The following is a 15,663-nucleotide window of genomic DNA, read 5'->3' as shown; positions in this document are numbered from 1 at the left end:
CCGTTTCGGCTCATTCCGGCTCGTTTCGGACCATTCCGGACCGTTTCGGACCATTCCGGACCGTTTCGGCTCATTCCGGCTCGTTTCGGACCGTTTCGGCTCGTTTCGGACCATCTCAGCCCGTCTGAGCGCACCCGGGAGCCATCGAGGAGTTTTCTCCGGGGTCGCAGGCAGCGCTCGGGGCCGGGGAGCGCGGACGCGGACAGAAAGTCCCGAACCAGATCTTTTCTATTCGGCACACGCTGGGATCGAGGTGTTGGGCTTCTTGCCACGGGACAGCGCAACTGCGGCGCTTGGTGCGCGTTTCTGTGAATTTTCCTGCGGTCACGGGAGTTTATTCGGAGTTAAATGAAGATACCGAGGGGTGAAGCAAGAAAACAACGCTTGGAGGGTCTGGAGGGATTTTTTGCCAGCACTGAAGGAATGGACCTTTTGAACCTGCGTGGAAAATGTCCTTTTTGATACCAAAAGTCGCAAAGGAAAACTTATGATTGGAATCTTACAGGAGTTTGAGTTCGGCTGTACTTTTAACCTTGCGTAGACCATGGAGAGTTTGTTCTCGCTGCTCTGTTGCCATTATTCTCTGCTGATTTTATTTCAGCAGAAATATCAGGTAATGCTCGGAATCCTCTCAGTCTGGAGGGGTGCTCGGGCTCCTCGTGGCGGGTTTTGCCTGGCCGTGTCTCACTGTGTGGTGTTTTATGTGCAGGTGTACGGGAACCATTCCCAGCTCCCCAAACACCCAGGTAAGGAATGCTCTGCTTCCCTTTTCTGACAATGCGCTTGAGAATTTATTGGCTTTTTTTGCGGTTTCTGGGGTTTTTTATTTCCGTAGTAGCCCCAAAGAAGCTGAGCCCATGTTTGAGTGCCAGCCTGCATTAAAGGTGTGATGTCCAAAGTGTCAGGCTGTACGGGCGCTGTGAATTCAGTTCCCCACCCACGGAATATCCTGACACAAACACATTTGGAGGAAAATGCCTTGGATTTGGTGTGTGGGACAGTCCTGTCCTCGCTCTCCTGAGTGTGAGTTTCTGAATCAGATCTCTGCACAGACTATTTCCCTTTTCCCCCCTGTTCAGCGTTTTTGGTTCAGCAATGAGCAGTTGGATGTGCCAGTTTGTTCACTTTGCTGTTCTCTGGCGTGGCTTCAACTCCTCTCCCCTCCTCCCAGCCTCACACTTGGGTTTAAATCAGTCACAGAGCAGATTAAGGATTTCTCATCTGTTTCCAACGTAAAAAAACTCCCTGAGAGCTCAGAAGGGTTTGTGTGTGCAACTGCAGAATTCCTCTGTTTATATAAATAGTTTAACCTCAAGCCTCATGGTGGTGTGCAAGTACAGTTTTACTGCTTTGCCAGCCCTGGGTTGCCTTTTTCAGCTTTCACCACATGTAATTATTCTCAAGTAAAAGGCAGAGCGATGGGGAGAGGCCACGTCTGTTGAAGGAGTAATTAATGGCTTCTGCTCCACCAAAAAAAAAAGAGTCCTCTTTCCTAAAAACGAGGAAATTCTGTGGCTTCTGGCTGGTGAACAAAGGGGAAACCCTGCTGCCCCAGGTGGGAGTCCCACGGGCTGGGTTGGGCTGCAGGGTTTGCCGCAGGTTTGGAGCAGCCCTGAGGCCTCTCCTGAGCGGGGTCACTGCCTGTGGAAGGGTTTTACATTCAGGGCAGCCAGTGCTTGATCCAGAGGTCTCAGCTGAGCTGGGCTTGCCCGGAATTTTCGGATTTTGTTTTGTGTGGGTGCCCGTGCTCCGAGGCTGGCGGTGCCCTCGTCCTGGCAGTGCCAGCTGGGCCCTTCTGGGCCCTCCCGGCACCCAGAGGCCATGGAGAACCACAGATCCCATTTCCCTCCCAGGGGACATCCCCATCGTATCTGCCTGTACTCTGCTCCCTTCCTGAGGGAAAGCCTCTATGGCAACAGCAAACACTGAGTTAGGTGGGCTAAGAATAGATGCTGAATTAATGAATTCAGTTATGAATCATTTGTTAGATATCTCTGCCGTGGTTGACTTTGGAAGCGAGTCTGGGTAGTTCTTGTACCCTCACAAGATGCAGAACTTGGAGTTCTGTTTCTTCAGGCCTGCAATTGCTTTTTGTGAACTTTAGCAATTTTATCAACTTTGCGCTCAAAATAAAGAAATAAATCTTAGGATCACATCTGTGTCGCACCTCAGAAACTGCACCATGAGGATGGAGGCCATCAAGGGGCTCTCCAGGGGGGCATCAGGCACTTCATTGAAGCTTTTGCACCTTCGTGGTACAAAACTCTGGTGTATCAAGGACAAGGACAGAGCAAGCATCAAACAGCAAAAGGGTTTGGTCTGCAAGGTGAAGAAAGGTGTGGGATGAGGCCAAGGACACAGCTCCTGCCTCGGGTTAATGTGCACAGCAGGTGTGGGGAGGGTTTGCTGTGTCTGACACCTCAAGTGGGGTTTGACAGACTTTCCTGTCAGCTCCACACCTCAGGCTCCTGAGGTATTGCTTGGGGTGGAAAATGGTTGCAGGGCAGAGAACAAGAAATGTGGTGTGATAGGAAGCCTGGCTCTGTTTGTCCCTGTTACCCTTTGTGTTGTCCCAGTAGCCCGGGCTGGTGGGATGAAATGCATGATGGAGCACCTGTGGAAAAACTTCTGTATCTGTGTCACCTTTCCCAAACTTTCTTAGCTGTAGGATATGCTGCATTCATTTCATCACATCTCATTAAATTAATTGTTTTGTAAATAAAGGGTTTCTTGCAGCAAGCAAGATAGTAAGAAATTACAAGTCATGTTTTTGTACACTAGTAATGCTCTACCCTTAAAATAGAATTGTTATCTTGACAGAAAATTTGGTTGTTTTGGGCAGCCTGCTCCTGATTAAGTTTGAGTGAGCCCAGGTCCCAGAACTTGTTCAAGCTCTGGTCCATCAGCCTGTACAGACAGAATGGCACTGGAAACCTGCAGGCTCTGGCCTTTGCCAGCTTGAGAAGCTGCTGGAAAGGGGAACTGCAGGAAAACCAAAGGTTCCCATGAGGTCCAGAGGGGGTTCAGGGTTTGGGGTGCAGGGAAGGCTCTGGAGGCAGGTGGGAGCTGTTCCTTCAGCCCCTCGGTGCCCTGGCAGCTCCTGTCAGGATAGCCCAGCTGCCCTGGTGCCCCCAGGAGCAGGGATGGGTGCTCTGAACCCCCCCTGGGCATCCCCAGGGCTCCAAACCTCGGGAAAATCTGGAATTGCCCTGGAGTGACTCCTCAGCCCCAGTGGATGCTGCCACGTTCACCAGCAGAGGTTTAGCCAGAGATTGTGACACGTTTTAGGTGCAATTAGAAGGAGAATCAGCTGGGATTTAGAAGCAGGTTTTCTGCAGTGGTTAATCAGTGATAAGGCTTTAATCTACTCTGCTGCTCTGATTTATGGCCTCGCTTGTGTGCCACGCTTGATTTACATAAAATATTTCGGTTTACTTAACCTTTCGACCTCTTTTATGGTTATTTTCTGTGGAGACTTGTTACACACCTTGTTGCTCTTTTTAATTTAATAATCTCCCGACCTGTGTTTCTTGAAAGGGTTCAAAGTCCTGGCATCAGCCTCCCACTACTGGCCCCTGGAAGATGTGGATGGAATTCACGAGTTCCGGGACACCAACGGAGGTACCAAGGCCTTCCCTGGCTCCGTGCCTGCCTGCAGGAGATGGCAAAGGGGGTCACTTCTGTAGCTCAGAGGTTGGGGTTTTTCCCCAGTTAATGTGTTTGCAGGGCTCCCGTACCCAAATGATGTTGTATTTGTGATTTCTGATTTTTGTGGAGTGTTCTCCGAGGTTTTATGGGCTGGGTGTGCATTGCTGAGGTTATAAAGAGAAGAGGTTTGTGATCCAAGGAGCCACTGAGATCACACTGTTACTGGCCCCAGTGCTCTCAGGGGTCTCTCCTTTGGCTTTGGGGGAGCTCAGTGCCCGAGCTGCTCAGGCATTCTGAATGTTTGTGTAGCTCTACAGACAAAAACGAGTGAGAGGTGTCCAGATGAGAGCCCACACCTTCCTATCTGCCTTTGGGAGTTTCCTTATTGCAGTGTGAGCTGATAGAAGTTAAATTCTTTTTCCAGCTGGGCAAAATCAGAAGAGATTTGCCGAGGCAAAGCTGTTCCTGGTGAGCCAGGCTGGGACTATGTGAGCCAGAGGGAATGGCACTTCTGCTCCCAGGGTGGAGGTGCAGCCCCTGGCTGTCCCCCCGAGCTGTGGGGGCGTCCCTCCCTCCCCAGGAGTGAGCTGAGCTCTGTCCCTTGGAGGCTCAGGCTCCCCAGGACTCCCCAGGAGCTGATTTTGCCCTGCTGACACCTTGGCCAGCTCCAGATGTGCTGCTGTGCATCCCCAGAGCGTTCCCCAAACCTTCTGCCAGAAGTGGCAATATCAATCTCTGATCTGTGAATATCCAAATCCCTTCATTGGAGAGGTGTTCAGGTGTTTTCAGCCTAAACTTTGTCCTCTTTCCCCAACATTTCTGAAAGGAATGGAATTGCCTGACCAGAAATAGATCTGGGCAATATTCTGCTTCCATTGGGAGCTGATGGCAGCATTCCTCCTGACTGCAAGAGAACAATAATTTGGCTCACAGAAGTTGCCACATAAGTTCTCTCAAAGTGTGTTAAAGTAATTTTCTGACCCTGGACTCCACGTGGTTTCAAAAAGAGTGAAGTGCTCCATATCTAGCACTGTCTTGGCAGTCACATTACAACCGAGCTGTTTGGAAAATGATATATGTAAAATACAGCTCTTGCAAAAGGACAATTGATGTTAGATTGTTTCTCAAATTTAGTTAAATTTTACTCCAGCAAAATTCAGAAATATTTCAGTGTCTTGGAAGAGAGAAAGCAGAACAGATGAAGTTCCTGCTCCTACCAACCTTCACTTGCAGGAAGGGTTCTGGCTCACAGGAGCAATCTCTTTGGATTCCCATTACAACATGGTGATAAAGAAATTTATAGATGAGCCAGCTGCAGCACTTTGCTGCACAAATTGGGTGGGTTTTTTCTTGCAGGGGCCTCAGTAGCCAGAGGTGTTTGTCTCTGCAGTGCAGCTCTGGCAGTGCTGAGCTCTCTCTGCACTGGATGGCTCAGGTTCCTCCCACTTGTCTATGTTGTGCCTTATCAGACACAGGTATCATTTCAGCTGCCTCCAGCAGAGGTTTTATCTGTCTGATATTTCACTTTGATATACAAGAAAAGTGTGCTTTATTGTTGCAATCTATTCCAGGTGACAATTTGCTTGGTTTGGGCTCCATTCTGATTACACCACTCTTCTGTTCATTGCAGAGCCTGCCTTGTTTTTCCACTCATCAGATCATGCAATTATTTTCATTCCATGTTTCTCCTCTTAAATCCTTGAAGCACCATGATCTGTCTGTCACGTTAATCCATTTTATTTGTTGAAGTCATTGTGTGTGAAGCCAGATTTATATCTCTCAAAGCATTTGTCTGCTGAGAGTGTGGCGGCAAATTAATGCTTTGGAAATCTCAGCACTAGCAGCAATTGAAAGGAAACAATCAGCTCAAAATATAGCAAATAAAAGGAAAGTGGCCGTGCTCAGGTTTTTCATCTGGCCCCTTGATTGCCATGCATTTTTACCTGGAGGTTTTTGTGTGTGTTTTTCTTTTCCTAAGAGCATTTGTCTTTTTGTTCTGTGAGCTCAGTTGGTCTAAATGCCAAATCAATGTCTCTCCATCTACTTTCATGGGCTTTTCATCAGGCTTTATTTGCCTGCCCAGGGTAAACAATTACAGTGTGCAAGATACTGTTAAATTTTCAAAATCAGAGAAAAAAAAAAACAGAATAAAACCTTATGGTCAGACATAAAAAAGTTGGAGGTTTTCTGATATTTGGCTGGAGTTTCTTGTATTTTGATTTGTGCCCGTTGCTCTGATTTGCTCTCTGGGCACAAATGAGCAGAGCCTGGCCCATTTTTCCATCTCCAGCTGGGATTTTACAGATTTCTCTGCTCAGTACCGGAGGGAAACCTTCCTCCAGTGGCTCTGCCTTTCCCTGAGCAGGTGGAGCCCAGGGCAAATCTCAATCAGCAGATCTGTGATTTGTGCTGTGTGAGAGATATGAACTGGCCAATTCATTGCTGGTGGTGTTTATTCATTGTTTGCTCATTTGCTTGTTTTCTTTTGTTGTTCCACCCAGCTCTAAGAATCCACAACTTCACTGTGCTTCCTCCCCATAACTCTACCTTTGTAAATACCAATGACTCTGCCTACTCTAACTTCTCTGCAACTGTAGGTGAGGATTTGCTGGTTTTTTGTTCTGCATTTCTCAGGTGTGGATGGTTCTTGTAACCTCGGATTCAGAGTGAACTCTGGGTTTGGGTTCAAGTGCTCGTGTGGTAAAAGCGTTGTTAGCGTTGTTTATTATTATTATTATTATTATTATTATTATTATTATTATTATTATTATTATTATTATTATTATTATTATTATTATTATTATTATTATTATTATTATTATTTTTTCACTGTCACACGTTGCTGGAAAAGCAGCCCTGCAGTGTTACCTGCATTGCTGGAATTCTGGAAGAGGCATCCCCACGTGAATCCCATAGGAGGATGGGCCCCAGGGATCCTCCAAAATCTATAAAAAATAATATTATGCTTAAAAGAAGCAGAGGTGACATTTCAGAGGAACATATAAGAATAAGCAGGTTATTTTTTTTCTTGTCTTTCAAGGCTAAAATGGAAAAGAAGCCCTCTGTTTTTCACTGGTTTGTAATAGTTTTAGAGGACATGTTGAGAAAGACAAATGCAAGCAGATTTGCAAAGCCTGGCAGTGAGGTGTTGTCAGTCACAACAACTTGGGTTAACATGATGGTTTGTTTTGGCTTTTTGTTTGTTTGTTTTCTTAATGAGAAGCAAATATTTCTATCTATGTCCTTATATTAATTTTTTGAACATCCACACCCAGAAACTGCCAAGTCCCAGGCAGGAGCCTGGCAGACTGGAAAGCAGCTACAGCAGCTTAAAGTCGCTTAATTTCAGGAACTGCATTTGTGCTGTGGAGCTGCAGTTGAAACGTGACCTGGTGCCCACTGTGCCTTAGGTATTAACTGACATCAAACTGTCAGAAGCCCGACCTGGGGAGAAGGATGGAAGTGGTGAAACTGTCACTTGGGCTGCTCAGACAGTAACACTTTTATATTGCAATACTAAAGCCACTATTTTTTTACTCTCTAACAGTAAAAGTATGCTGGCAAATGGGAGCATTATTAATGATGAACTTCAAATGACCCTAATTCCTTCCAGTCCTCTCTTATCTGCTTTATAGACCATTTGCATAGTTCTCACATAATAAAGTGTGCTCAGTATGAACATCACAGAGTGACACCCATGGCAAGGAAGGGCTGGGGGAACAGAAATGCGTCACCTTATGGGAATTTCCCTGCAGAGAGGGAAATTTATAATTCAGGTGCCTTGGGAGGAGTTTGGAAATGCTTGATTTACCCCATAGTGCACACTCATATTTTTAAAAGGAACTGAATTTTATCTGTCAGTTAGAGGCAGGACTTGATGGTTTCTTCCTCAAAAGGAGGGAAAGATACCTGAAAACTGATGTTTTAATGAGGATTTGGGATGAGCAAACAGAGCATTGAAACATGCATTCCCTGCATTCATTCAGGAAAGGAAAATGTCTCCCATGCCAGAGCTCCCTCAGAGCAGCTCTTCTCAATGCTTTTCCAGAAGAAATTCTGAAGAAGGTCCCAAACCCAGCGTTCTGAACCCTCACAGCCCTTGCAGAAATTCCATCCCAAGAACGGTGGGAGCAGAAATCCTCCACCAAAACCTGACATTGTCCGCTCAGAAACAGCAATCCAACATTCTCTGCTCTCTGCAGGCATCTCAGCCCAGCAGGAGGTTTTGGTTGTGATTTTTGATTGTGGTTTCCCATTGTGTGCATTGCTGAAATCAGCCAGGACAAACAGGAACGCTCCCCATCACCCTCTGTCAGCTGCACTCAGGCCTTGGTGAGGTCAGTGATGCAGCAAACCAGCCCCAGGTTTCTGTGCTGAGAGATTCCTGTGCCTCAGCTGGTGGGAGAGGACCACCAGTGCTGTTCTCTGGGAGGGAACACGAGGAAATCACAAACAAATCAGTCGTTGTCCCCATTGGATAAATGGTCATTATCCCCATTGGATAAATGGTCATTATCCCTTTGGATAAAGCAATTGCCCTTCCAGGGGCCAAGGACAGCCCAGCAGAGCGTGCCTGACAGCAGATCTGTTTCTGTCTTTGAGTGCACCTTGTCAGGGATCTTTCACTGAGTTATTTCTCAGTGAAAACGAGTTTGATCACCAGCTTGCCCTTTCAAAAAATGAAAAAAAAGAAACACTATTTTGTTACGTTTTAATTGGTGAAGGAATTTATTTGCTGGCTCAGCCTAACGTAGTAAGACAGCTCTAGGAAGGGTCTGGCATTCCAAACTCTGCAAAGCGTAAAGTTTACTCAGATTACTCAAAAATAATCATTTTTGGGTGTATGGGTTCTGTCAGTCTTAGTTAAGCACAGAGCTGAGTGGATATGAGTGTAATAATATTTACAAACCTGAAATCAAAGAGGTGTCTGTGTGGTCTTTAAAAATACAACAAACCACTGACAAATGGAAACAAACAAAGAAACTGAACACACAAAACTGGCAAGCTGGAACAAAAACACCAAAAAGGAAAACAAACAGCAAGTGACAAAGCCAGACAGTTGGAGCCAGATAAACATCCGAGCTATAGCAGGCTGCTAAAATCACATTTCCAGGAAGTTTTCCTTTATGTGAATGTTAAACTGGATTTTGCTTTTGCTCTAGATATTGTAGAAGGGATGGTGAACAAAGGGATTTATGTCACTGAAAAGAAAGGAGTCACCTTTCTCTTCTTTGGGAGCTACAGAAATTCCTGCATCAGTAATCCAGAGGCTTGTGGGCCTGAAGGTGAGACACTCGTTCATTGTGATTGACTCTTCTTTTGCTGCCAAATTATTCAATAATCATTGTTTCTTTCCTCCTTGGAATGAAATCTAAAAATGAGGCTTGACGCTTTGTTGACTTCTAAGACAATTGAGTGTTGATTGCTGAAATTTTAGCCTTTTCTAACTGCAGGTTAAATTAGAACCGGGGCTTTGCTGATTTTAAAAATGCTGTCCTGGTTTATGCCAGCAGATGATCTGTGCTCAAAGGCATCCCCACTGCCTGTGTTCTGCACACTGGAAATGTTCAGTTGCGCTCGGTTTTTTCATTCACGTCTCCTCTCCCTTGCTTTCCTCAGGGGTAACATTTTCCTTCTTCTGGAAGACCCAAGACCAGCAGGCCAAGCTGCTCCCTGCCTCTGGAGGCCGAGTGATTTCCAGCGGTTTCAAAATCTGCTCAAACGAAGGCGAGGGCTCCGTGGAGTTCTACACGCGGGGAAATGCAATGATGAAGTGGAAAGCAAGCTTCAGCCCACCAGGTAAAGTTTCTGTATTTAAAAAAAACACCAGATTTCTTTCTTGCACTTTGCTTTTTTCCTGCACACAGAGGTGGTGAGAAGAGCACAACTTGAGGAAAGAGAAGGGGGTGTATAAAATAGCTACAGGCCTCTGTGCTGAGAACAGAGGATAAGATGCAAAAGGAAAGCAGTGATGTATTATAGAACACTGGCCATGGCCAGCAGCCCCTGGGCCCAGCTTGCAGAGGGGTCTGGAGTTGAGTCCTCGTTGACTCCTGTGGTTCTTGCACGTCTGAGTGGGAACAGGAGCCAGGAATGCAGATTCATCCCTGGCAGCTCCCAGGGCACCCCAGGGCTGCTCCCTGCTGAATTCAGCCTTTATTTGGAAACTCTCTGACTGCTCTTTGGTGCCTTCATGATTCTGTTTCTGTTGAGTGCCAGGTTTCCTGTGCCAAGCCATAGCATTAATAAACATTTTGGTGTATCACATATCTCACTGCTTCTGTCTAAACTGTGCCTTGCTGGGGAACACTAATATCTACTGACTGGAACAAATGCTGGTCTTCCCCTAATGCTAATGGCATTCCATAAATATTTTCTGGCCCTAATTTGACTGCCTGTACATTGTTAAAATAGGACTCACGGTAGCAGTTTCATAAACCTTAATGAATCAGTTCAGAAATCTTCTTTTAAGAGAAAAGCTGCAAACGGCAAGAATAATTCACACGTTTGTGGATTATCCAGTCCAAGTGAAAATGAGTATTGTGTTTTCTGGCTCTCAAGCATAACCAGGGAATGGTGAGAACTCTTGAGTGGTTTATGTGCTTGTTCTCCAGCTCTTGCAGTCCTTGTGCTGCTCTCTCTGGCCTGAGTTTGAGGCAGGAGTGAAGAGCCCTCAGATCCCAGCCAGCAGCACTCAGCAGGGGGAATTTATGGAGCTGCAGTGAGCCCAGGTTCAGGCAAGGCTGAGGGCATCCTGCCAGGCATGGGCTTCCCCAGAGGGGTGAGGATTCATGGGCACAGCACCAGCATCCCATGGCTCACCATTGGCCTCCCTGGCAGCTCCATGGCAGGGAGAGTCCAGCAGGGAGCTCTGGATGGAGCTGCCCCCAGCCCTGCTGTGCCTCTGCTGCCTTGCAGGTCCCTACTGGACCCACGTGCTGTTCACCTGGCGGTCGAGGGAAGGCCTGAAGGTGTACGTGAACGGCACGCTGAGCACCACGGACCCCGAGGGGAAGGTGTTCTATGACTATGGGGACGCCAGCCCTGACCTGCTGGGCACGGAGGGAGCAGCCCCACGCTCTGTCAGCGGCGCCTTCGACGAGTTTGTGATCTGGGAGAGGGCGCTGAGCCCGCGCGAGGTGCGCCAGTACTTCACTGCTGCCGTGGGTGAGTGCGGGCAGGGCACCTGTGAGGAGAAATGGCTGCTCGCTTTCCATAGTTTGTGTTATAAATGAATTAGCCAATTTGATTAACAAGGAGAATTTACTCAGTATTAAAATACAACTGCAAAAAGGCCACAAGCACAGATCAGACCAGCGCTGAGCCCGCGCGAGGTGCGCCAGTGCTTCACTGCCGCCGTGGGTGAGAGGGGCAGGGTGTGCCTGACACCTCTGGGAAATGGCTGCTCACTTTTCATAGTTTGTGTTATAAATTAATCAGCCAGTTTGATTAACAAGGAGGATTTATCCAGTATTAAAATACAATCATAAAAAGGCCACAAGCAAAGGTCAGATCACGTGAGGTGCCACTGCTTCACTGCCACTGTGGGTGAGTGGGGCTGGGGCCGGGCTGGGCAGGGCACCTGTGAGAAATGGCTGCTCACTTTTCATAGTTTGTGTTATAAATTAATCAGCCAGTTTGATTAACAAGGAGGATTTATCCAGTATTAAAATACAATCATAAAAAGGCCACAAGCAAAGGTCAGATCGCGCGAGGTGCCACTGCTTCACTGCCACTGTGGGTGAGTGGGGCTGGGGCTGGGCTGGGCAGGGCACCTGAGAGAAATGGCTGCTCACTTTTCATAGTTTTCAATCTTTAAAAAGTTTATAATGCTCTGGTCATGGTGGAAAAAATGCTTTTGTATTTGGCTGCTGTATCTTTGACAACAATGAGGGTTACTATAACACTGTCCCATTTATCACCCTCTGTGATTAATGCAGCTCCACAAGAATGTTCTGCTGCCAAACCCCAGAGCAGCAGATTTTCAAATTTCCTCAATTCATCAATACGTGTGCCCTGTCCCGCTGCCAGGGAGGAATGGCTTGAATAAACACAGGGAGAGCCCTTTTTAACCCCTTTTTAACCCTGTGGGCTCCCAGCACTGCCCTCTGACAGACCGGGAAGGTCCTCCCAGGGAATCAAATCCTGTGCAGGGCTCTGCTCCCTCTCCTTCCCTCTGGGCCCCAAATCTGATTCTGCACATCAGTGCTGGGAGCTCCAATTCTGCTAAATCCAGATTTTTCCAGAGCTGTGCAGAATTCTGCCTGCACCCCACCTTTAATCCTGGCTGATTTTCAGGAGGCTGCATCCCAAACTCCTTGATTTGTGCCTTGGGGTGTTCATGCTGTGAGCACCTGTGACTTTACTGCAATTTCCATGGCATTAATTGCCCTGTTGATGGGTTTTTCTCCTAAACCCTGGTTCCACAGGTTTTTTAGTGTCATGTGGAACTATCAGAATGCTGTGAAAAACAAATGTATGCCTCTTAATTGAAAGTGAAGCTGGATATGTATTTTCCAGGGGCTTAGAAATTCAAATGTAAAGGGATGCCAGGTATATATTTTTTTTAATTAGACAGAAGAATTCCTAGCCAACATTGCTTTAATGTGATCAAGTGTTTTGGAGCACCTGGGAAATGTGGCAATTTAATTTTTGGCTTTTCTCTTTAAAATAATAGACTGATTGGATTTTATAAAATTTCCCACTTAATGTATGAAATTAGAATGTTCTCAGAGGAAGCAATGGGTATTACAATAGTAATGAGCAGAGGTAGAAAGGTTATGATATCTATTTATTGATTTTGGGGGATTTCTAGCAGGGTTGAAGCAGGGTAATATGCTTTGACATAAGCAAATAGGACAGCCTGGTTTGTAATTGAATGAATGCTCATGTTCCTTTTGGATCCGTGAGAGGAACGGGTCCTGTGGATGCAGCTAATGTTGGATTGCACTGAGACTCCACACCCCTGGCAAATAATAACCCTTGGTCAGATGTAGATTAGAAGAAAATTTGATTCCTCTATCACAAATGAGTAATAAATCCCTTATCACAGAAAGGAATCAATGCTCTTTAAATGGAGCGACTGAAGGCCATCCAGAATCAAGTTTATTCTCTCTGTCTTGACAAATCATTTCTGCCATGCTCATATGGTCGTTTTCATCACCATTTCTACCCCTGCTCTTCCATGTGGGGGTTCCTCAGTTTTGCTGCAAGCACTGGGAGTATTTCCACTGGCTTTGGATGTTTCTCAGACATTCAGATAGCACAGATTTCTGATGGGCAAAAGCCTTTCCGAGCTTGCCCTTGTGGGTGTGATTTTATTTGGCACTGGGACAATCCAGCCTCGAGATCTGAGTCAGCTCCAGCAGCTGGGAATGGGAGCTGGGGCTTCACCCTCCTTTTTCCAGGGTCCCAGTCCCAGTTTGTCTCACTTACAGAAATAAAACAAGATCTTCCATGACATTGTCAGAGCTGTCCACAGATCATCATTTATTTCTGATAAGGCAGAGGATTTAAAATAACTCCAAACTTTAAAGAATTTCTGTAAATGTTGGGGAAGAAGCTGGAGGAGAAAGATGGATGTCAGTGTTGTAACTGTACCTTTGACCTTTTTTATTGAGATATAACACTTGAAATTTCCTGTTTGCAAACCAAGATTTAGGTATGTAAGACTTCAACTACTGCAATGCTCATCTGTAATAAGATGATGGAATAAAACTGATGACAGCATCAGAAAATTATATTTTTTAAACAAGGCTGTGTGGCTACATTACTGGAAATAAATAAAGTCCACAGAAATCTGTTGCTTTCAGTTGGAACTGATCCAGCCTGAGGTGGGAATGAATATATATATATATATATATATATAATATTATGTATCTGATATAAGAAATCCAGATTTGTAACAGCCTCATTTGTGTTTGTATTTCCCCAGGTGTGCAAGTGCTGCTCTCTTCAACACTTCCCTGGTCTCTGATGACAACCACAACAAACCCCTCTGTGGTAGGACAGAGCTCAGACCCCTCCATAATGGCACAACATGCAGAAATCAGAGTTACACTGATTTACTCCTCCCTGCCCCATTTCTGCTAATGGCACTTCTTTTCATACCCCAGTTATAAGTGCCTTTGGACAGAAGTTTTAGCCACTATGGGAAGGTGGGAACACAAAGGAAATTCCCTGTTAAATAAGATATTTACTACATTAAAATTTTTTTTTTAAAAGTAGCAACTTCTGAAGTATTACTGTTAACTTTGAAAATATAGGAGGCTAAAAACCATTTTGATAATTTTCCTTTTCCTTCCCTCCTTCGGCCCATACCGATAATTTGGGATATTCTGTGCTGAATTGTGTCTCTGCTGAAGGCAGTAGGAATAATTTGGGATATTATGTGCTGAGTTGTGTCCACGGGGGGGCCCATACAGATAATCTGGGATATTCTGTGCTGTTATCTGCCCTGCTGAGGGCAGTGTGGATGATTTGGGATATGTTGTATGTCTGCTGAGGGCAGTATGGATAATTTGGGATATTCTGTGCTGATTTCTGTCCCTGCTGAGGGCAGTGTGGATGATTTGGGATATGTTGTATGTCTGCTAAGGGCAGTGTGGATAACCTGGCTGTCCTGTGCTGTTCTCTGCCCCGCTGAGGGCAGTATGGATAATTTGGGATATTCTGTGCTGATTTCTGTCCCTGCTGAGGGCAGTGTGGATAATTTGGGATATCCCGTGCTGATTTCTGTCCCTGCTGAGGGCAGTATGGATAATTTGGGATATCCTGTGCTGATTTCTGTCCCTGCTGAGGGCACTGTGGATAACCTGGCTGTCCTGTGCTGTTCTCTGCCCTGCTGAGGGCAGTGTGGATGATTTGGGATATGTTGTATGTCTGCTGAGGGCAGTGTGGATAATTTGGGATATTCTGTGCTGATTTCTGTCCCTGCTGAGGGCAGTATGGATAATTTGGGATATTCTGTGCTGATTTCTGTCCCTGCTGAGGGCAGTGTGGATGATTTGGGATATTCTGTGCTGATTTCCGTCCCTGCTGAGGGCAGTGTGGATAACCTGGCTGTCCTGTGCTGATTTCTGTCCCTGCTGAGGGCACTGTGGATAACCTGGCTGTCCTGTGCTGTTCTCTGCCCCACTGCAGCTCCCCACCGACGCCTACCAGCCCGTCCTGGCGGCGCTGAGCCAGCACAGGGGCAGCTCCCCCCCGGCCCTGTCCCTGCTGGGGCACCTGCAGAACGTGTCCTCCAGCCTGCCCAGCAAAGCCCTGGCCCAGCACACGGCCCTGAGCCTGGCCCAGGTGAGTGGGGCCCCAGGTGAGCTCCCAGGGGAGCCTGGCACGTCCAGGGCAGCTTGGAGAGGCTCTGCTCACTGCAGACAGCACCTGTGAAAGGAGCAGCGGCTCTTTAGGGAGCAGCAGGAGTTGAGCAGAGCTGAAATGTCTCTCTGAATGTCTGAAATCTCCCTGGAGATGGTCCTTTATGCCTTTGGACCCGTCCTGAGCAAGGAAGGCACTGAGGGGCTGGATCTCCTCTCCCAAACATCAAGGACAAGAGGAAATGGCCTCAGGTGGTGCCACGGGAGACTTCAGTTGGATTTTAGGGTAAAACCCTTTTCTGAAAGGGTTTCAAGCACTGGGGCAGCCTGCCCAGGGAGATGGGGGAGTCACTGTCTCCTCTGAAATGGGCTCAAGGAGTTTATTTTATTTATTTATTATCTCCTCTGAAATGGGCTCAAGGAGTTTATTTTATCCAGGCCATTCCACAGAGGGGGAAAAGCAAGCGGGTGTTTTCTGCAGTGTGAGCTGAGAACAAGGGCCGTGTCCCACTAACATAAAGTTATAACAGTGCTGGAAAGTGATGGGCATCTAATTCCCCGATTCCAGCAGCTGCCAAGCCATTATTGCAGAAATCAGCTCTGGCCCTGCTGCTGATTGTTCCCCTAAGCCTGAGGGTAATTCCAGAGTGACAAGGGCGCTTTAGTCAGACAAAAAATACAAATAAACCTCCTGAAACCC

The 15,663-nt window shown here is 46.6% G+C and overlaps 1 protein-coding gene across 1 annotated transcript in view; it reads left to right on the top strand.

Annotated features, from left to right (window-relative positions):
* The first annotated feature begins 247 nt into the window (after positions 1 to 247).
* Positions 248 to 15,663, top strand: part of ADGRD1 (adhesion G protein-coupled receptor D1) — a 124,676-nt gene continuing 109,260 nt past the window's right edge. Inside the window, exons 1-8 of the mRNA XM_036393616.2 lie at positions 248 to 613; positions 710 to 746; positions 3,538 to 3,621; positions 8,811 to 8,933; positions 9,268 to 9,447; positions 10,567 to 10,815; positions 13,583 to 13,650; positions 14,791 to 14,946. Of these exons, the coding sequence (XP_036249509.2) occupies positions 545 to 613; positions 710 to 746; positions 3,538 to 3,621; positions 8,811 to 8,933; positions 9,268 to 9,447; positions 10,567 to 10,815; positions 13,583 to 13,650; positions 14,791 to 14,946 (966 nt within the window). The 5' untranslated portion in view covers positions 248 to 544. The remainder of the gene's footprint in view (positions 614 to 709; positions 747 to 3,537; positions 3,622 to 8,810; positions 8,934 to 9,267; positions 9,448 to 10,566; positions 10,816 to 13,582; positions 13,651 to 14,790; positions 14,947 to 15,663) is intronic.

Source organism: Molothrus ater, chromosome 18 (assembly GCF_012460135.2).
Source record: "Molothrus ater isolate BHLD 08-10-18 breed brown headed cowbird chromosome 18, BPBGC_Mater_1.1, whole genome shotgun sequence".
Taxonomy (NCBI): domain Eukaryota; kingdom Metazoa; phylum Chordata; class Aves; order Passeriformes; family Icteridae; genus Molothrus; species Molothrus ater.
The sequence above is the reverse complement of the archived record's forward strand: the minus strand, read 5'-3'. Positions and strand labels throughout refer to the sequence as shown.